The sequence below is a fragment of the Condylura cristata genome, unplaced genomic scaffold (genome assembly GCF_000260355.1).
Source record: "Condylura cristata isolate star-nosed mole 26May11 unplaced genomic scaffold, ConCri1.0 scaffold00013, whole genome shotgun sequence".
Classification (NCBI taxonomy): Eukaryota; Metazoa; Chordata; class Mammalia; order Eulipotyphla; family Talpidae; genus Condylura; species Condylura cristata.
In genome coordinates this window covers 38,308,728-38,332,250 of record NW_004567114.1, presented here as the reverse complement: position 1 = coordinate 38,332,250, position 23,523 = coordinate 38,308,728, and the positions used below count along the sequence as shown (strand labels likewise).

General features: G+C 33.4%; 1 protein-coding gene across 1 annotated transcript in view; it reads right to left on the bottom strand.

The window, feature by feature from the left end:
• Positions 1-23,523, bottom strand: part of MAP4K5 (mitogen-activated protein kinase kinase kinase kinase 5) — a 93,658-nt gene that overhangs the window by 53,771 nt on the left and 16,364 nt on the right. Inside the window, exons 3-9 of the mRNA XM_004681882.2 lie at positions 21,376-21,433; positions 11,764-11,854; positions 10,977-11,041; positions 7,743-7,798; positions 2,259-2,306; positions 2,128-2,170; positions 1,605-1,677 (exon numbers count right to left, since the gene is read on the bottom strand). Of these exons, the coding sequence (XP_004681939.1) occupies positions 1,605-1,677; positions 2,128-2,170; positions 2,259-2,306; positions 7,743-7,798; positions 10,977-11,041; positions 11,764-11,854; positions 21,376-21,433 (434 nt within the window). The remainder of the gene's footprint in view (positions 1-1,604; positions 1,678-2,127; positions 2,171-2,258; positions 2,307-7,742; positions 7,799-10,976; positions 11,042-11,763; positions 11,855-21,375; positions 21,434-23,523) is intronic.

The window sequence follows — 23,523 nt, the reverse complement described above, 5'->3', positions numbered from 1 at the left end:
AAAAAAAAAAGTGCTATGTATTGACTAAAGGCAATTCATGAAAAAATATGGAAGAAAACAGTAAACCATACTCCCATGCAAAAATTGTTAAACATATTTTAATTTATAAATTTTAGTTGAAAATATACATATATCTTCTATAAAATGACATTACATTGTAAATGCTACTTTTAATCTTGTTCATTTATTAACAGTGTATCAAAAACCTATCTACTGACCATTCATTTAACTTTGCCCACATTTTTAACACCAGAAATTTATTCCATTGGCTTGAATGAATGTACATAATTTCCTAATCTGTTTCCTGCTGCATATGCAAATTTTTGCTCAATTTCTCAATTTTTAAGTGCTGTGATAAAGCCCTTCTCAATTTTTAAGTATTGTGATATAAAAATCTGCTATGTCTCCCTGATAAATGACAAGTGGAAATGAGACAAAAGCACATTAAAAAAACACTGGTTAAAGTTTTTAAAAAACATTACCATTGCCAATTATATTTCAAAACTATGCTACCAATTTCCACCTTCACTGTCACTGTCATTTAGTACAGAAATATTTACTACCTTTGAGTCCAAATATTTTCCAATTTGACAAGAAAGAATGTCAGTTTAACTTGCTACTCTGGTCATCATTGGAAGAAACATTTTTCATATTTTATTATGCCATGTTAAATGTATCACTTCACCACCCTACTTTTAATTAAATACTTAAGTTAGTTTAAGTACTTAAACATTCAAGACAATGAAACACAGTTTGTCATATTTTAGCCAGTATTTCCAGGTTACTTGTCTTTTAATTATGGTTAAGCTGATGGATGTATATGTTTTAAATTTTTACAAATTAAATCCATTATTTTTTCCTTTTAACATTTTATGCTTTTATGCCAATAAAGGCCTACTCAACTTTGAAAGCAGTTAGTCACGATTAGTACTTTCGGTCTTATTTTTATATTTAAATATTCTGATATATCAATATAATTTATTTTGGCATTAGGGATAAAGTATGCAGCTGCTTTAACTTTCCTTTCAAATAATAAACTACCTAAATACTTGATAATAAAGAATTCAATCTTCCATAAAACTTAATGTGACCTTTTATAATCTTCAATACATTATTTTATACATTAAGGTTTATTGCCACACTTGATGTTACATTTCAATCATATCTTCAATAATGAAAACAGTATGTCAGTGTGATTTTGTCAGTAACTGGTAGTATTCATTATGAGTAGGGCAGCTAATGGTAGAGTAAGAAGCATGAGTTTTAATAAGCAGAAAGTAAAGTCACAGATCAAAACAGAAACAGTACCAGGAGGAAAGGAAAGTGTAAGAAATTATAGTAACAGTCTTTCCGTTTGAAGTCTCACATTTATCAGATCCCAGGGACAGAAGACATTATGAGTATTTAAACACAGGGAAAACAGGACAGTGAAAATGAGTATGAAAAGTCCTTCACCCGGTCAGAACTATGGTAGTATCAAAGAACAGGAAAGTCCCCTTACTTTTAATCAAGATCAACTCATTGTATTACTAAGTTTTAATGCTGATCATTATGAACCAAGCTTGAAGTGACATGCACAAAATGCAGTCCTAATAATGCCTTACCAGTAAGGGGTGCCAATGAAAGACTTTCTCTTTGCAATGGTAGCTGTTATTTTTGCAGCCACACCAAAGTCAGCTGGTAGGGAAAAAAACAAAAAAAAACTTTAGTTTTAAAATGTTGTACAAAATTTATTCACTTAGTTCATTTTTGTCACAGTATACCATTCTTAACTGTAACTTTTTATGACTAATGTTCCATAAGCGGATGCTATCACAATTTTCAGCTACTGGACCTATTTTTGCATTTTTATAATAAATAATACTATGATTAGTAATGCAATTATTAAAGTAGTATTTTGTGAATACGGGCTTTCCTTTTTTGAGATTAATTTCCTAAAACTGAGTCTTAGGAATAAAATTATTGGATCAACAGATGAACAGTATTGAGGTTCCTGATATGAACATGAAACTTGTAAAATGATAACTCATTAGAATTTAATTTTTTTAAATTATAACTTTAAATTCTTATTTAAATTTTTATAAAAGTTTTTTTTTTAATAAAGTTTCAGGAACTTGAATAACATACCTAATTTTACATCACCATGATCAGTCAATAAAATGTTTGCACCCTAAAACAAAAATAAAAGTACTATTAAATTAGTATCACAAAATTCCTTCCAGTAAAATTATTAATTTAAACAGGTTAAATGAACTTACTTTGATATCTCTATGCATTTTCCCTTTAGTATGCAAATAGGCAAGGCCCTATAGTGGGTGGGGGGGAGGGAAAAGCAGGCATTATTAGCTTGTAAATTTGGCTCCTGAATTTTCTACATTTATTCCTATTAAATATGAAAGATCGAAATATCTTTTAGGAGGAAAATAGAAACCTGGATGAGTTTCTGTTTACTGTAAAATTTCTAATTCATTTTTGGACAAAAATCAAATATTTTGTATTACCATCACCACAATCAAGATAATGAACATACCCATCATTCCCAAAAGTCCCTCACATTCACAAACATAAATCCGTTGTTAATACAGATTAAATTTCAATTTTTAGTTTTATGTAAACAGCGTCATGAAATATATTCTTTACTGTCTAGCTTCTTTGATTCACGCCAATGTGAGATTTCTTGTTAACATGAATGTCAGTAATTCATTCATCACCAAGTAGCATCCCATTGTATAGATGGACCAGAAATTGCTTACGCATTCACATATAGATGGACATTTGGGTTGCTTGGTTGTTTCCTGTTTTGGGCTATTGTAAAAAAACTGCCTTTAACCTTCAAATAAAGGTCAATGTATGAAATTCTTCCACTTTGGTTAATATCTAAGAATGTAATAGCTTGGTCAATTAGTGATACTCTTATACAACTACCAAATTGTTTCTTCCAAAGCATCTATGCCATTTTATATTGGAACCAGCAGTTTCTAAGAGTTCTAATTAATCCAAATCCTTACCAACTTAAGATCAGTCTTTTTTATGTAGTGATTCTAGTTAAAATGTATTGCTATTTTGTGGCTTTTCTGGTAACTAATGATGCTGGGCATCTTTTCCATGTTCTTTATTTGCCATCCACATTTAAGTGTCTGTTCAAATCTTGTGCCTATTTGGTTTTGGAGTTTCTTTATCATTGAGTTTCTGGAATTCTTTATATATTCTGGATATAAGTCCAGATCAGATATATAGTTTGCAAGTATCTTCTAGTCTGCAGCTTGTCTTTTTATTTTCTTCACAGAATCTCTAAAGGGCAGAAGTCTAATTTTGAACAAGTCTAATTTAATAAAGATTTTCTTTATGGATTATGCTTTTCATTTTATGATCGAAAAGGCTTTGCTTCACTCAAGATGGCACATTTTCTCCTATTAAGTTTTGACTTAACATATGATATAAGTATGGTTCATATATTTGAATATGGGTATACAATTATTTCAGTATCATTTGTTGACAAGTCTATCCTTTCTCCAATGAACTGTCTTTCCATATTTGACAAAAATCAGCAGCCACATATATGTATATTTTTTCTAGTTTATTCCACTGAATTCTTTGTCTACTCTTACGCCTATATGACTACATTTTGATTAGTATGAATTTACAAGTTGTACGATTTAGTCCTTGTATTTTTGTTCTTTTACTAAGTTGTTTAAATACTCCAAGTCCTTGGCAATGTCCTGGGAATACTAGAGTCAGTTTGTCAATTTTTATAGAAAATTCAAAAATGCTTGTCTAGAATTTGATTTGGATAAATGGAATCCATAGTTCAACTTGGGGAGAAATGACATCTTAACATTTCGGATCCACGAGAACAATGTAGTTCTCCATTACTTAGGTCTTTTCTAATTTCTCCTCTCAGCAGTTACATAGTTTTCAGAAGACAGGTGTTTATGAGTCTTTTGTCATATATATCCTTAAGAATATAATACTTTAAAGGGTATTATTTTAAAATTCCTTATCGTGTTGCTAGTATACAGAAATCCAATTAATTTTGTATTTGATCTTGAATCCTGCAACCTTTCCAGGCTGGTATTAATTCTATCAGCTACTGTGTAGATTCTATCTCATTTTGTACATAGATGATTGCATAGACTGTAATAAATACAGCTTTATTTCTTATTTTTTAATCTGGATGCATGCCTTTTATCTCACTGTCTCTTCTTTTTACACTGTCTGAAACCTCTACTATAATGTTGAAAAGTGGTGAAAACTAGATCTGGTAATCATGTCGGTTTTCCTCCTTTTGTTAGTTAATATGGTTGATTATTGAAATGGTCTTTGTCAAATCAACATTGCATTCTAAGATACATCCCACATGTTCCTGATGCCTTGTTTTTTTTTTTACATATTGCTGGATTATCTTTGCAAGCCTTTCATTTTTTTCCCCCACTTTTTAATTCTGTATCTATATTTGAGAGGTATTAGTTTGTACCTCTTTCAGTGTTTTCAGATTCAAGTTTCAGACCAATGATGGTCCTTAAAATGCTTTGGAAGTTACTTTCTGTCTTTAAAGTTTCTAAAGGAGATTATTAGAATTGGCATTTTCCCATAAATACTGAGGGCAATTTATCGATGTTGTGATCTGACTTGAATTTTGTGGGAACATGTGGGATGATTCAAATGATTTAATAATTTGTATCTCAAGGAAATTACTTCATCTAAGATGTAGACTTCATTGGTATAAAGCCACTCATAATACTCTTTTGGTACTAAATATCTTTTTTTTTAATGTCTATGGATTGTTATCATGTTCTCTTTATTCCTAATTTTGGTGACTTTTTTTTTTATCTTCCACGATCAATATGACTTTGGGTTTATCAATTATTGATTTCAAATAATGTTTTTGGTTTCATTGGTTTTCTCACATTTTCTAATTTCCACTGTAATTCTTTGTTTAATTTACAGAGAAAGGCTTCACCAGAGACAGAGTTGGGGGCAGGACAGGCAAATCGATGAAGTACACTACTGAGGGGAGCAGTGGGTGAGACAGGAGAGGTCTGCTGCGCCATGAGGGTTCACCTCCGGGCCTGGGGATCAGACTCACACTGAAACAGCTGTGGCTAGCTAGCAGCGCTGTGTCCTAACCTCTTGTGCCACCAGGGAGGGCCCTCAAAATACTTTTTTTTTTTTTTAAAGATTTATTTGTGCATACAGAACTGGGGTACAGGCCAGAGGCTCAGGGGCGGCGAGAGGCTTCACCAGAGACAGAGTGGGGAGCAGAACAGGCAGATCGACGAAGTACACTGCTGAGGGGAGCAGCAGGCGGGTCAGGAGAGGTCTGCCACGCCATGTGGGCACCTCCGGGGCAGGCGGGAATCGAACTCATGCGGAAGCGGCTTTAGATTCTCAGTGCTGTGCTTTAACCCACTGCGCCACCAGGGAGGGCCTCAAAATACTTTTTAATTTCTCTTTTGGTTTCATCATGATTTACATAACTGTTTCATTGTATTTTTACATAACTGTGTTTTCATTATATTTTTCTGAATTTGTAGATAGAAACAAGAAATGTTCCTGTTAATTGATTTCTTAGTTAAGTGTGGTCAGAAAATATACTTTGAATGATTTAAATCCTTTTAAAGATATTGAGACGTATTATGAACGTATAAGACGCATAAGACGTATTATGAACCAGAATAAGATCTATCTTGGTAAAGGTTCTTGAAAATCTTTAAGAATATTTGAAAAAGATATGTCTCCTGCTGTCATTAGAATGAAACTGTCAGTTAGGTCAAGTTAATAGACTGTGTAGCTCAAGCCTTACATGTCCTATTTTCTCTTTATTTGGCCTGCAAAATTACCATGAGAAGGTTTTTGAAACATCTGGCTATAAATATGCATTTATCTATTTCTCATTTTAGTTCTATTTTTTTTTTTTTAAGCTGCATTAGTAGGGGCAAATCATTTAGGGTTATTATGTCTTTTGGCAAAATGCAAAATGGCTTTCATCAGTAATAGTCCTTGCTTGAAAGTTGACATTACCTGACATTAACAAGGCCATCTGGCTTTCTTTTACTTGTGACCAGTAAGTGTCATTACAAAAGTTAATTTTTTTATAGGCAGCATCTAGCTGGCTTTTTTCTACTCTGACACACTGCCTTTTTTTCATTTATTTAAAAAATATTTAATAAAAATATATTTATGCATGCAACACGATGATTTTGATACACATAATAAAATGATCACTTGAATCAGCTGGTTAACTCACATTGAGAGCATGTTAAATCTATCCTTAGCATTTTTCTATTATTCAACACAGTGTAATTAACTACTGTCACCATGCAGTACATTGTAATTAGTCAGTCTATGTGACTGTAACTTCATACTTTGACCAATATCACCCTACTACCGGCCGTGGTAACCATTATTCTCCTCTTTGGTTGCATGAGTTCAACATTTTTTAAATTCCACACAGAAGTGAGATCATATAGTATTTCTTTCTGGGCCTTGCTTATTTCACTCATAATGTTCCCCAGATTCATCCATATTGTTGCAAATGAATGCTTTCCTTCTTTTTTGTGGCTGAACAATATTCCACCATATATGTGTACCATATGCATAAAATGTATAGACATATATAGACATATATCATCTTTATCCATTAGTCTGTCAGTGGATACCAGACATAGATGTTTCCTAGCATATCAGAATTTAAAAATCTAACTAATGTTACAAGTCATCCCTCTCAAAGCCTCATTTTATAGTTGGGGAATAAGAACCAAAAACAAGGTTATATACAAGGGCCAGAGTATAAACTCAGGTTTTGTTTTTTGTTTTTTATCTCTATTTAGCACTCTGTCCATTTCTAAGGAAATATGTATACTTGAGTTTACTTTCACATATCTAAAAATTACATTTAAACACATGGAAACCACCTCTTTTCTAAATGATCCAAGTTTTCTCCTAAATCTGGGAGCAGTGTCTAAAATATGGGAGAACAACATATAGAACATCAGTTTCACTTTTACACAAATGCACATTATTAGCTATAAATTACCAAAATAAAAACAACCACTATGGCTTAATATCATCTTCCTAATTTAAATGCACTAAAATATAAGAACAAAATTGTAAATTGCTACTTTTCTCAATTACAGGGAACTGAAAAAAGAAAGTGGGAGAAATACTGCTTATTCTATATATCTACTCAAGATTTGTAACATACTTTTTAACATACTATAAGCTCTCACAGGCTCTGAAATGATGAAGAGACCTCTGCTTAATACAATGTGTACGGAACATATAAAAAGATATTCTACTACCAACAAAAATTCACTGGAATTTACTATAATGCTAACTTAACCTAGTTTCAAGAAAAATATAAAAGTCCTTGTCTTATATAAGTGATTCCTTTTACTGTCATAAAACTTGAAGAGAAAAATTAGAATACTTGGTACAACTGAGAGTTCTGGGGAGTCATCATGAAAACCAATTCACACCTATGGCTTTCCTTAGTTTTGTAGCAATTGAGAGCTAAGCATTACAAAGTGGGACAGATATCAGTGTTGGGTATAATAGCATCAGCTTAAATGAATTCTGTGACTCATTCATGAAAGAAATAAGTGGACTTACAGAATTACAACATGAGAGTTTAACAGAAAAATCACTTGGTTTACTCATTTTCTTTTAGGCAGATCACTATTTTATCATTCACAATCATGAATCTGAAACTGCCTTCCTAATTAAACAAGCAAAAGTAGTACCTGTAATGTTTCTCTGCATACATAGGCTATCTGCAATTCTGATAATGGTCCAGTAACTAGAAAGGAAAAACAACAACAACATATTAATAATTATTAATAAATTTGAATATAACAGATAAAAAATAATATACTTCTAAAAGCACCTAAAGAAATGCTTCCAGACAAGACAGCTGCACTCTGCTTATATCATACATAAAGAATCAACTCTGCACTTGGTCCTCCATCTGAGGGGTGTCTATTAGTGTCCAAGAATAACACTACTATGCATTCCCGTCATTTGTTCCAATTTAATTTCAGAAAGTATTTGCTTTTAGTAACAGCTTGTTTAAAATGTAATTTAAAATTTTAATATTTTAAATCTACTATATTGAAATTTTTAAAAAAGGAATTTAAACTCCTTGAGCAGTAATAAAAGGCATAGAAATATACCACACTCAAATGAGGGCAAGGTTAATAGTAAACACTTTTGCCAGTGGCTTTATTAACTCTCCCTTCACTGAAAGTTTCCCTCACCTTCCTCTGCCCCAATCAGCTGATTCAAGCTAAATGTTAAGATTTTAGACGACAGAAGTGATTTCACAGGTGATTTGAGTGAACCATGTTGAATTAATCTAAAGCAAAAGTCATACTTGATGACTGCAAAGTCAGTGTCGTAGTTGCTGCACAGACACCATCCAATAAACGTCTGGGGAAATAAACTAGACTCCCCCCTTAATGTCAATGCCATTTTAAAATGTTACTTATTGTCTGGAATTTTAGTAAAGTTAAAGTAATAAAGTCAGCTTGAGGAGAACATGAAAAAATAATAAAGTTTTAAGTCTCTTAAAGAACTTCTGTATATAAAGTTTTATGATTTCTTGTTATGAACACCTATTACTCCTATAAAAGGGAAACAATAGAAATTGAGAATTTAAAATGCATTTTAAAAATCAAAGATTTACTCCATAAGAAATTTGATCAGTGCAAAATATAAAAGCACAGTATCAGGCATCACAGGATGTTCTTTCTACAGAAAGTAATGCATATGACCTCAATCCCAGAAAATGTCTCCAGAATAAACCAAGATGTGAGATAAATATATTTCTAATTAACAGCCATATAGAGAAGTATAACGAGATTGAAGAGATTGACTCTTGAATATACTAAAAGGCATCATATGCATTTCAATGGTGACAGTATTATCTCTTTATTATTCTTTTTTTTATTATAATTCTTAACTATGTCTATTAAATATCGAAGTTTGATGTTTTACCTTACTTAAGAATTTAAAAAGTAACCAGGTCACTTCTGAAAAATGAACCTCTTTCAATTATGAAACATAAAAATTCTTATACAAGTACCCTAAAGGAGTCTGGAAATACATCTTTCAACAACATGAGAGAATACTTGAAATCTAGGGTGATGTCTGCTGACAATGAAATCAAATCAGGTACTTGCATGAAAACTTTACCTAAAGGAAATATTTTATTGCATATTTTAATCACTAGTTCTCTATAATACTCAGAAACATAAGATATTGATTGTGCTACATTGCTAAAACAGAGTAGTAAAAAAATGGAAATCTACTATATTAAAGGCTTACTGTAAATACAGATATTCTTGATTACTATGTTATCAACTGTGTATCTACAGGGACAGAAAGTTCTTAGATTCAACTTAACTCAACAAATAACAGATTTAATAGTGGAAAGTAGAAATTTCATGAAGAAATAATACAAATGTCTCACAACAATTCTGTAAAAGTGGAAATGGTAAAAACTAATGCTAATTTTATTTATCCATATTCTTGAGTATTAATTCTGTAAAAGCATAGATGGTTAAAAGTCATAATTATTGTTTAAAACTTACGTAGAGGAAAATTCTTAATAAAATAACAAAATTCTTAAATTAAGTGGCACTTAATTTTTCCTACCAATAATTAAGACCAACAATGTAAAATGAAAGACTTAAATTAAAAAATGTTTTTTTCTTTTTAAAAATGGGATTCTTATTTTAAAAACTGTAATATTTTGTATGTTTATATATTTACATGGAATATAGTCATCTTTTTAAGTAAAAGGAGTCAAAGACCAGAGTTTAGGCATCAATCCTACAGATTATGTATTGTATAAGATAGATAATTATTACATTTATTAACATAGGATTAAATAACATGAACACATTTTCATATAATTCAAAATATTACTATGCACTGTATTTCTCCTTAGAAGTAATGATTTAATTTAGTATACTTTCACTTTGCTATGCATTTACATTCATATGAAAATATAGTGAAAGAAAGTACAGTTGTACCTGACTATACTGTATAAACTCTCTCATGATTCACTTTTTCCATTAAATATATATATACATATATATATATATCCAGGTTGATATAAACAGAGATATTTTCTTTTTAAGTGCTGCATGGTGTTCTACATTACAAAGTATTTAAGTACTGCTCTATTTATTAACATTTTTAAAATATGACTTCTACAAGATATAAAACATTATTAACCTGAATAGCTCTTGTTTTCACACCTAGTATAGTTGTGTGTGTAAATGCATAAGTGAAATTTAATAAGACTTATTACAAAGATTTCAGCATAGAAATATTTTAAAATACTTCATATAATTTCTTAATAGGTCATACATACACAATTGTAAGCAGCTAAATAAGGAAAAGAAAAAGTATTTTAGAAGGATCTATGCTTAGTGTCATAAATTAAGGAAACTGTCAACAACAAAACATACTGAAACCTCAACTGTAGAGTCAAAGTTGCTACTTCTGAGTAGCAGTACGAGGTAATATATTCAACTCAGAAAACTATCTAATATAACTCTAAATAAAACATTCCAAAATTTTAAGTTATATATTTTAATACTATTAAAACATAACTGAAGTACTTTCCTAGTCAACAGGCTTAATTATATATAATAATTACTGTAAGACAGATAATTTTCTTTACCCTTTGCAATTCAATTCTTATTTACAAGGAAATGTATAGCTTTGTCATAGATAAAATCCTTTTCTAGAGGTTACATCCAAAAAGCAATTTTGGATTATATAGTACTCTAGAGTTTCTCAGTTCAGGTTTCAGCAAATGTTACCAAATAACAAGCAAAAATAAAATTTAGGAGCAGAAATACAAGACTATCAAACAGTAAATCTAACACTACAATCCCTGGATAACCATAAAGGTGAAATAACAACTGTTAAATCAAAGTCCGTTTTAAAATGTAAAATACCAGTACCATGGTAAATATCTTGAAGTGATCCACCACCACAGTATTCCATACAAATCCATAGTTTCTCCCGACTAAAATGAAGAGAAAGAAAATCATCATATTAGCTAGTAATTGTGTGTTTTGTGTGTGTGTGTGTGTGTGTGTGTGTGTGTGTGTGTGTGTGTAGAAAATCTGGAGTGTAGGCCAGAGATGCCATGGGGTGAGAGGATTCACCAAGGACAGAATGGGGAGCAGAGCAGATGGATCTATTGAAATACACTGCTGAGGGGAGCAGCAGATGAGACAGGAGAGGTTGCTGCACCCTATGTAGAATAGCTCCCTGGGTGGGGGGTGGAATTTAGGCTGTAGTTATGCTGAGACTTAATCCCTAGACCACCAGGGAGGCCCAGCTAGTAATCCTTAAAACCTGAAAGACTTTGAAGGTTTTTCACTCTTTAATACACCAAGGTTTAGGATTGATTGCTCAGTATAACTGGAAATTGCCCTGTTAGTCTTTCATCAAGATACAGAACAGCTTATTAACTTCAGTTTTTCACCCATCTTAAGTGGTTTAAAATATGATCAGTTTTATAAACTAAAACATTCAACTGTAATAATTTTTAACATTTCATTTATGATTGCTAGGTAACATATATAATTATATAAATGGAGGTGTCACTATAATGGGAAGAAAACTTAAGAAACTTTAGAAATTTGGTATAATTTTAAAAATCTATATACATAACAGCACTTAGGTGAAAGAATGGTAACACAGAGAATATAAAATACAAAGAGAAAACATGTTTTGTTTTACCTGAGATAGCTTCCAAAGTAGGCAACAATATTGCAATGTTTACATTCTTTAACCATAAATATTTCTTGTTGAATCAAAGAAAAATCATCTCCTGAAAAATAAAACAACAACTTGGTTACCCTGTTGTATTTTAAGCCTGTATGGAAAGAAGGAAATTTTTACAATAAATATTAGAGACGGGCACTCCCAGGTGGCACAGCACTGAGAATCTAAAGCCGCTTCCTCATGAGTTTGATTCCCGCCTGTCCTGTAGGTGACCACATGGCGCGGCAGACCTCTCCTGACCCGCCTGCTGCTCCCCTCAGCAGTGTACTTCATCGATCTGCCTGTTCTGTTCCCCACTCTGTCTCTGGTGAAGCCTCTTACCACCCCTTAGCCTCTGGCCTGTACCCCAGTTCTGTATGCACAAATAAATAAATCTTTTAAAAAATAAATAAATAAAAAATATTAGAGATGAAGAAGAGAATGTAAACTGATAGACTCTTTGTATAAATCCAGAAGCATTACAAATATGTAAAATTGTTGAGCCCTTAATTTCATTTCAGTTTTTTCTTAAGAAGATACATGCATAGATGTATGTATAGGTTTTCTACAGTATGACTTAATAATGAAAGAATAATTAAATAAATAAAGTAGGTACAGTTACAGATATTATACATTTAAACACATTTTAATACAAAAATATGTTTGTGATATACTAAGTGAAAGAGATTATACATACTATTTAAGTTCATAAGTATATGGGAGGATTCTCAAAAACATACACAATGCTAATGCATGGGTGGTAAAATTAAAAGTGATTTTGCTTTCTTCCTTGTAAACTTATATCCATCCAAAATTTGTCCATCAAAAATTTGAGTTGTTAATCTTGAAAAGTTACATTAAAATGAAATATTGGTTACTTATGGGAACTGCACTGTTAGCATGGTAAGATTGCCTAAAATAGTACTGTCACCATCAAGCTCCATTTTGTATAGAAATAATGGTTTTCCAGTAAAAGGAGTTTATCATCAGTTAACAAATGATGACATATATATTATGTAAAGACAATATAATGTAGAAGAGATTGATTTACAGATTAGGCACACCTGGATTAAAATCCTAGCTCATCAGCCATTCATTGGCAATATAACCTTGGAGAATTTGACCCTTTGTGCCTGCTTTATTTGCTAAGCAGCACCTGAATTCATCCCACCTATTTAGCTTCCTTATCTAGGGTTTTTCTAAACATTCCCTATATTTTAGTAATACCAAATTGCTGATGATTTTGTAAAAGATTCCTACACTCCCATATTTATGTTAATACTTTTCCCTCAATTGGGAATGTTATGAGAGGTTGTGTATAGAGAACATATTACAGTACATTAATTTGAATGTACAGATGCACTCTACGTTAACTGTAGCACTATTTACAAAACCAAGTCATGGAACCAACCCAAGTATCCAGTGATAGGTTAAATGTATTAAGATGTACATATACACAACAGAATACTAATGAGTTAAGATGAAATCTTGTCATTGTTACAATATGGATGAAACTGTAAGGAACAGTTCTAAGTGAAGTAAATCAGAAGGAAAATGACAAATACTGAATAATTTCACTTATATGTGGAATACAGAGGACCAAAACAAAGGAACAGACAAAACCAAACTAAAATGAACCCTAGAAAGCTGACTGTAGAGTTAAAGCACTCCTAAGGGAAAAGTGGAGGGTAGAGAAAAGGCCTAAAAGGACTATGGTGGAGGAATACAGGTGTCTTGGTGGTAGGTGTGGTGTGGTAACATATATGTGAAGAGATGTAAGCCTATACCTATGAGTCATATACACTGTTATAAAATGTCACCTCAAGAAAAATAAAAAACAATAGAGAATTGCTATTGGTGTAAATATTAATTTTAAAACAAAGTACTTTTTTGGTACTACTTCTCTTCATTCCCTTGAGTGGAAAGGACAAGGAAAGAGAAAGAAACACATACATATGTAATATTCTGCCTCTCCCTAGACAGTTTTGATTTCTGGTTATTGACTCCAGGAAAACTTAATTGCCTACTTTCCAGTTTTATGTAGGACACAATTTTTAAAAGCCTTAAAACATGACTAGTAAATTTAAGAACAACTATTGCTATATCTACTCAAGGAAAAAAAAAATCGAAGTTCTGAAGTTAAGCTTCAGACATGCAAGGAGAGTACCTCCAACAACAAAAGCTTTTGCATAAACCCAGAAATCCTTCCCAAAATGTCCTTAAGACTTCATTTTCCTATATTTTGTGCAAGATTTTCATATCTAAGTTCATGAGAGATACCGATCTGTAGTTTTCATTTTTATTATGGTGTTTTTGGTTTTGGAGTGAGGATATGAAAGGGCTCCTACACTATATTCCAATACAGCAGTCTGTGGAATTTCCCCCAAACAAATAGGCAATTCTGTTTGTTGAATGGGAATTCTAACTTCTAAATTGTGTTGTGGTTAAAGGGGAAAGTTCCTCATATCAAAAAACAAACAATGCTCAAACACCAACAGAATGTCAGAATTCAACTCAGCTCAGCTCAATTTTGACACTGACAAGAAAGCCTGAGAAACCACAGGTTAAAGGTTCACTGTCTCCAGACAGCCTTCTTCAATATTATAGGTGTCACTTGCAAGCCCATGTTGTCCACCTATGATCCAGAGCAACCTGCTATAGATTGGGTGTCCCCACAATCTCCAAGTTACTATCTCTGCTTCTGACCAACTCGCCATAAATCAGTTTCACAGGGCCCCTTCCTTAGATAAGATTAATTGCTAGAGCAACCCACAGAACTCATGAAACACTTATTTACTAGATAGTCATTTAGTAGAAAGGATATAAATCAGTAGCCAGATGAAGAGATGCATATGGAAGATATGGGAAAAGAGTATTGAGTTTCCATGCTGTCCAGGCACATCACTTTCCACAAATCTCCACATGTTCACCACCTGGAAGTTCTCCAGTCTATTCCTTTTTAGTTTGGTAGGGGCTTCACTACATAGTTACATATGATTGTTTAAATGCTTGACAATGGCAATTGAGCTCAATCTCCAACAGTTTTTCCTCCTTGAAGGTTGGAGGTCAGATATGGAAAATAGGATGAAGACTTAAAAGTTCCAACCTTCTTTTTTTTTTTTTTAAAGATTTATTTATTTATTCATACAGAACTGGGGTACAGGCCAGAGATGCGGAGGGTGAGAGGATTCACCAGAGACAGAGTGGGGAGCAGAACAGGCAGATCAACTAAGTACACTGCTGAGGGGAGCAGTGGGCGGGTCAGGAGAGGTCTGCCATGCCATGTGGTCACCTCCGGGGCAGGTGGGGATCGAACTCATGCGGAAGTGGCTTTGACTTCTTAGTGCTGTGCTTTAACCCGCTGCGCCACCAGGGAGGGCCAAAAGTTCCAACCTTCTAATCACAAGTTAGTTCTCCAGGCAACAAGTTCCAGTTACCTCATTCACATAACAAAAGAGACCTTTTATCCCTCTCAACTCTTAGGAAATCACAAGGATTTTGGGAGTTGTGAACTAGAAACTATGAGGACCAAATGTTGGAGAGAAATATATCTTGGTCATCAGTAATCAAATATGTATTTCATATCCATTACAATATCATAGGCAATACTAGCATTATAAAATGAAGTAAGCATGTTAACTCTTATTTATTTTTTTAAAGATTTCTCTGGTGGGTATCAGAAAGTAAAACAAACAAAATATATATGCCATATAGTGCTAAGTGCCAAGAAGAGAAATAACTAGAGTTGGGAATAAAGAGTGGAGGTAACCTGTTTTACATAGAGAGGAATGGTCAGGTAGACCACAGGTTATGATATTTGAGGAAAGAGATGAATGTGGTAAAGGAGAAGATCAGATAGATTATCTAACAGAACAACATTCCTGGTTCCAGGAACATCAAGTAAAAGCTTTAAAATGGATGTCTGGCATACTAGAAAATAGAAAAAAATCCAGTGTATATATTATTTAAAACCAACAAAAGAACAATTTTTGTGTGTATTTGTGCCCTCAAATTAACGTTTTTCATCAGCTCAGACTTGAACTTTCAAAACAGTTAAGACAGTAAACCAATATTTTACTTTACAGATGATTTTTAAAAATCAAAATTGTTAGATTTTAAAACAGGATACCAAAGCATACCATTTAACCAGAATAACTGACATTCATTTTATTTAGACAAAATTCCTATGATGGAATTTCTTTCAACAACAGTAAATAACTAATGGCTGATTAAATACTTGAACACTTTGATTTTCTTAAAATTTTACCTTCTTTGCTTTAACTTCCAGGAAACAAGGTGAGGTTATTAAAAAACATATCTGAGGAAAGTACTAAAGATCTATTCAAAGATATCTAAAGATACCTACTTATTTTGGAAACTAACCCAGTTAATACATTTAACTTGCCTTTTTATTTAAAACTGCTAGATTATCTCATGAATAAATCCAATTTAGCTTTTTTAGAAACATGCACACAAACAACCAAAGTATACTGCATTAATCATTCTAGGCAATGATTTTATTACATTTTACTCTTGTCAGCAAAGGCTCACAGTATTTAACAAACTGTAAGTTGCCTGCAAAATATATCCTGCAGTTTTACCATAAAAGAGAGGTAAATTGGAGAAGAAAAAGGGGGTAGAAAGTTAAAGTCTAGAAGACTAGTAGACTATTCTTCCTAGGAATCTTGCTTCTGTTCTAGCTGTCTGGCTGTTACTAGCTTCAGAATTGCTGAGGAAAAAAAAAAAAGCATCTGTAAAATGAGTTAGAAAGCAGGCTGAAAGCAGACAAAGGAAAACATGATGACATGCATCATCATCATATCTCCCTGCTTTTTCTAGAGCAGTACTGATTCTGAACACAAGAGACAGAAAGTACAACTAAAACTCAAAATGGTACTGATAATATTTATTTTCAGCGTTAAGCACTGGTTAGTCAAACTTTATTTGAATGTCACCATTTGTAAGATGGTATCTGCATTCACTATCTACTACAAAAATGGTTAAATTATTCTTAAAAATAATCACTTGCTATATGTACAAAGAGCATCGAAATATAGGAACATAGGAAAGAATGCTGACACATTTTCTTCTTGTAGCTGTTTGAAAAACCAATTCTTTGTGCTCATCTAATTTTACTTTCCACTCATCTAATTTTCACTTTTAACTTTATAATCTTTATTAATGTTAGCAAACCTCAAAATCAAATTGTTGGGAAAAGGGGAAGGGAAAAAGCTATCTTTCAGCAAAAATTTAAATATAACATTAAATTACCTGAGGGAGGTAGGTAAATCTGTTAACTTCAATAATCTAGTTTTAACTGGATGAAAAGTATTAGGTTCACAGCTGGAATTTCATTTATCTATTTTTTTAAAGTCTCATCTATGTTTTACCAGACAAGATTTTTTTCTAAGTCATATTGGCAAATAATTATCTTTTCATGTCTAAATAAAAGTCTAAACCAGTTCATCTGTTAAATCAATACAAGGAAACACATCCATATTATATTGGCATTAGTGCAATGGTTTAAAAAGCTACTGAAAAAAGTTAAGAATGCATTTATTACAAAAAGCTGTCTTCAGAATTATTTGAAATATATGAACTGAATTTCGGAAAAATTAATCAGTGTACTCCATTTTTGACCTAAACATTGCCTTAAATCTTTTCAAAAAATGCGAAAAATGCCACACTGGCTTTACTAAAACAAAAACACAACCAAAAGAATCTGGTATAAAAACCTATGCTCAACATAGGGAATATTTTTATAAAGGTAAAAACCAAAATAAACCCAAATAAAATGTATTAAAACAGACTAAATGAATAAACTCAGTCACAAATAGATCAAGTCCTCAAACTTTAAAGCATATATGATGAAATGAATGATACTATTTACTAAAAAATATACTTAAAGTGGGCCCTCCCTGGTGGCGCAGTGGGTTAAAGCACTGCACTGAGAAGCTAAAGCCACTTCTGCATGAGTTTGATTCCCACCTGCCCCGGAGGTGACCATATGGCATGGCAGACCTATCCTGACCCGCCCACTGCTCCCTTCAGCAGTGTACTTCGTAGATCTGCCTGTTCTGCTCTCCACTCTGTCTCTGGTGAAGCCTCTCACCGCCCCTGAGCCTCTGGCCTGTACCCCAGTTCTGTATGTACAAATAAATAAATCTTTAAAATGTATATATATATATATATATACTTAAAGTATTAGAAAAACTATTTCATTTCCCCAGTCACTAATTTTATAGTTTTTATTTACTGAAATTTAATTACTATTAACTACAAACCAAAATCTGAAGATATAATAGGTAGTAAGGCCTAACTTCTTGAACATCACAGCTTTGCAATACTAGTATAGCATGAAAGAATTAAATTCTAAAATATTACTAAAATGAAATAAAAAATAAACAAAAAGCACCAATGTATAATGCTAATGAGTTGTAATTATCTATGTATGTCACTAGTATCCCCCAATGCTAACCTCATTAGACAAAATCAGGCCTTTCCAAAGTAATTTTAAAAGTTAAAAAACTGAAATAATTTTAGTAATTTAAACAAAATTGAATTTTTTAAAAATCAAAAAAGATAAAAAGTCTTCTTGAAATTAAGAATCAAAATTGCAGATGGAAAAAGTTCACCATGTTCCAGGGGGGAAATCTGCAGAAAATGATCAAGACCAAGATCCATTCTGTTGAAATTACTAATTTCAAGACAGAGAATCTCCAGTTTCTGCTATAATCTGATAGACATGACATGAGGAAAATAGTGGGGCCAGTTTTACAATATTCTTTAACTTCTATACTAATATTGCAAAGCTGTGATGTTCAAGAAGTTAGGCCTCACTACCTATTATTATATCTTCAGATTTTGGTTTGTAGTTAATAGTAATTGAATTTCAGTAAATAAAAACTATAAAATTAGTGACTGGGGAAATGAAAGTTTTTCTAATACTTTAAGTATACTTTTTAGTATATAGTATCATTCTTTTCATCATATGTGCTTTAAAATTTGAGGACTTGAGAAAAATATTTTTCAAACAGCTAAGGGAGAAAAATGTCAAGATCTTTTTGTTTTTGAATGGCAAAATGTGTGATGCAATAATTCTGCACTTAGTCAATGATCATTCTATTTCAAAAGCAACACTTCTAACATTCATCCGTATTTAGTGCCCACTATGTCTATGTGCCTCTACACTTCCAAGTGCTAAAATATAGCCTTGAAGGCAGATCGTTATCCTCAAGGATGTTATATTCTAGGAGAAACAATGGCAATTAAACAAACATTTATAAATAAATAAATAAGAAAAGTATCAGACAATTACAAATCCTATGCAGAGAATTAAAATAACAAGGACCTAGGTGGCTACTCTAGAATATCAGAAGTAGGTCTAGATATCTGAAGACATGACATTCAAGATGAGAATTTAATGACCAAGAGTCTTGAAAAAAAAAAAAAAATGATGAGAAATAACAGTACTTCAGAAAAAAAGGAAGGGCAAAATGCAATCTTGGAATACTGAAATAAAAAGAAAATGGAGAAAAAAGGAACAGTAGGGAAGACAGAGGTACATGAGCGCTCAGAAAAGTACACAGGGGAGGGTCATGTTGGGCCTTTTTTTTTTTTAAAAAAGATTTATTTATTTTTGCATACAAGAACTAGGGTACATGCCAGAGGTGCAGGGGGTGAGAGGATTTGCCAGAGAGAGTGGGGAACAGAACAAGCAGATTGAACTGAAATACATTGCAGAGTGGGGCAGCAGGGAGATAGGAGAGGTCTGCTGCGCCATGTGGGTCAGCTCCCTGGCCGGGGATCGAACTAATGCTGCAATGGCTGCAGACAGCTTCATAGTGCTGCACTTTATAATCTGTTGTGCCACCAGGGAGGGCCCCATGTAGGGTCTTATAAGCAAAGCTCAAAGTTTAAATACTGTTCTAAGTGGATTTGGAAGTTCAAAGAAGGTTTTAAGCAGAAAAGAACTATGACCTGATTTGTATTTAAAAACACCCTGGAGACTTTATGAAAACTAAATGGAAGCTCAGGTTGGAGAGAAAAACACCTAGACTAGGAAAGCAGAGATGAAAGAAGATAGATTTGGGATATGTTTTGGAGATGGACTTGCAAGTAACCTGCTGACATATTTGGGGTGCAAATAAAAGAGGGAAATTCAAGACATGCCAGTTTGTGGCTTTGCTAAATTCTTAGTAAATGGGGAAGACAGAGGATAAAGAAGGTTTTAGAAAAACAATGTGTGGTTCAAGTTGTATTATTCCTTACACTTACAGGAAAATTTCTTTAATGATATGATTTATTCTATGAATAAGTAAGTCAGAATGGCAAAGACAATATCTGCAAACCAATGGTAGGCAATGAGTCTATTAAAATATAAAACTTAGTCTAAATAACCAGTACAATTCTTAAAAAACAAAAACAAAACAAAAAAACTTGCAGGCTAATGCACATCAACACCCCAGTTAAAAAAAAAGACTTCAGGGGATAAACACTAAAACAAATTAACAAATATCTGAAAATTGGGTGATGAAATGTGAAGTATGTGTGATGATGGGTATTCAACAGACTTATGGTAGCAATCATTTCCCAATGTAGACAAATATGGAATCAGGTTGTACAGCTAAAAGTAAAATGTTTTCTGTTGATTATAAATCAATTTTTAAAAATGGATCAAGGGGCCTTCCCTGGTGGCGCAGTGAGTTAAAGCACAGCACTAAGAAGTCAAAGCCACTTCAGCATGAGTTCCATCCCCGCCCTGGAGGTGCTCCACATGACCCGGCAGACCTCTCCTGACCTGCCCACTGCTCCCCTCAGCAGTGTACTTTTTCAGTTGGCCTGTTCTGCTCCTTACTCTGTCTCTGGAATCCTCTCACCGCCCCCGCACCTCTGGTCTGTACCCCAGTTCCGTATGCATAAATACATAAATAAATCTTTTTTAAAAAATGGATCAGGCCCTCGGTGGTGCAGCCAGTTAAAGCATGGCACTAAGAATTGAAAGCCACTTCTGCAAGAGTTCGATCCCCGCCTGCCCTGGTGGTGACCACATGGCGTGGCAGACCTCTCCTGGACCCGCCTGCTGCTCCCCTCAGCAGTATACTTCCTCCATCTGCCTGTGCTGCTCTCCACTCTGTCTCTGGTGAATCCTCTCGCTGCCCCTGCACCTCTGGCCTGTACCCCAGTTCTGTATGCACAAATAAATAAATCTTTAAAAAAAAAAAGGATCAAACTATCCCAACATACTACACCAAATAACACCCCCAATTTTCCTAATCAAATTCCCATAAAAGCTAAGATTAAAGTTCAAACAGTTCACTGTAATCTTTTTTCAATTTGTCCTCCAATTTTGGAATGTGCACATTTCAAATTTGACTTAGTAGTAAACTATCACATCACACTCATCTACACAACCATCAATGGAATTTAATATAACCATACTGGAGCTATTTTACTGCCCCAACAACATATACAGACAGCTATGAAGATGAAGGGAAATAAGGAAAAAAACAGAGGGAATGCTCTTAAGTTCTACATTTAAGAACTGCATGTGAAAAGACTTTAAAAATTGAGTGTTTTAATACATACCAGGCTCCAATTTGATGATTTTTACTGCAGCCAACTCTCCTGTATGTATATTTCTGGCCTAAAATGAAAATAAAACATTTTTAAAGTTTGTTAATTATACAAAACTTACTTGGTAATATGTTAATTAGTTGTTTATCAAGCAGGCTTTTAAAAAACTAAAGAACAAAATATTTCCAATAAAATAGGTATGCTCATTTTCCCACTAAAGAAAAATACAGAAAAGATACAGAATTACCTGTTAACTAATTTTCTATTGATATTACATAATTTAATTTACTAGTCTGCTTTTTTGGGGGGACATTTAGGATTTTAATATTATTTTGCAATTATAAAGAAATATTATGCTATCCAGAGTCTTGATTTCTTCTTTCAGAATAATTCCTACAATTTATTACTTTAAAAAAAATCATGGAGGCCCTCCCTGGTGGCGCAGCGGGTTAAAGCGCAGCGCTGAGAATCTGAAGCCACTTCCGCATGAGTTCAATTCCCGCCTGCCCCGGAGGAGACCACATGGCGAGCCAGACCTCTCCTGACCCGCCCGCTGCTTCCCTCAGCAGTGTACTTCGTCGATCTGCCTGTTCTGCTCCCCACTCTGTCTCTGGTGAAGCCTCTCACCGCCCCTGAGCCTCTGGCCTGTACCCCAGTTCTGTATGAATAAATAAATAAATCTTTAAAAAAAAAATCATGGACAGATTTATCATAATTTCTGTTGTCATGAGTACCATTGCAAATACTTTTCTGATGCTTCTTTTTTTCTTTTATCATTGTTCATTTTTGTACAATATTTGATTTCTCCCCTCAGATATAATCCCCAGAAATCTCCCATCATCACCTCACCCATGAACCATTACCATAACCCCTTGTGCTCTTGTTCCCTCCCCTGCATTAACCCCTTCCTCTGGTGTATGTCTCAGACTTATAATTTTCCTGCTAGTTCATTTTTTTCCCCCTCCTATAAGTGAACTACCCAATATTTTTCTTTCCCTTCTTATTTATTTCACTGAGCATAATCCCTTTCAGCTCCATGTTGCTGCAGACTACGTGAGTTTATCTTTTTTGATTGCTGAGTAGTATTCCAGTGTGTGTGTGTGTGTGTGTGCACATCTTTTTGATCTATCACTGCAAATATTTTAGTATGTATCAGTTTGCCAATACAACAATCTATAATTGTTGTATCTATACTGCCATATAAGATAATTGTGGGCATTTATACCCTCACCAAACTTTAATATTAAATCTTTGTTCTTCTAAGTTATCATAGGCAGATAGGTAAGTAGGTAATTATTTATATATATTCTCTTTCATGTTATACATAATTTCAGGGTACAGAATAGTCCATATAATCGTTCTCTCTTACTGATGAAGATTAAGGATGTTACACATAGTCTTCATTATTACGTAAGATTTTTTTTTCTTTCAAATGAATTCTAAGGTATGGTGGCATTACTAGCCCAGAGGATATAAATATGAACATTTAAGGTCAACAGATACTATAAAAACAGCCTAGAAGTACTGTATCATTGTACTCTCATTGCTAATAAGCACTCATTTTCACTACAATCTAGTTGCACACCATCTGCTGAAATATATTTTTTTAAAAGATTTTTATTTATTTATGCATACCGAAATGGAGTACAAGCCAGAGGTGCAGGGAGTGAAAGGATTCACAGAGACAGTGGGGAGCAGAACAGACAAATCGATAAAGTACACTGCTGAGGGGAGCAGCGGGTGGGTGAGGTAAGGGCTGCATGCCATATGGATCATCTCTGGGGGCAGGGATCGAACTCGCACTGAAAAGGCTAAGGCTAACTTGAAGTGCTGTGTCCTTACCTGTTGCGCCACCAAGGAGGGCCCTGAAATGCAATTTACTTATGTCTTTCACTGCTGTAGTAGATTCAAGTGTGAACATTTATATTTGGTATAAAAGGAGTGTATGGTAAAATTGGAAAGTATGTTTATACTAATTTATTAGATTAAATAAGACATATACCAGAGGAAAGAAGAGCAGAATAAATTGACAAAGAATGTAGGGAAGAGATCCTCAAATGGAATACCTTTTTAGAAATGACTTACAGAGGATGAGAAAAACAATAGGCTAGCAGAGAGGGATGCAGAATGAAAGACACAAGCATCAATTAAAAAAAAAAA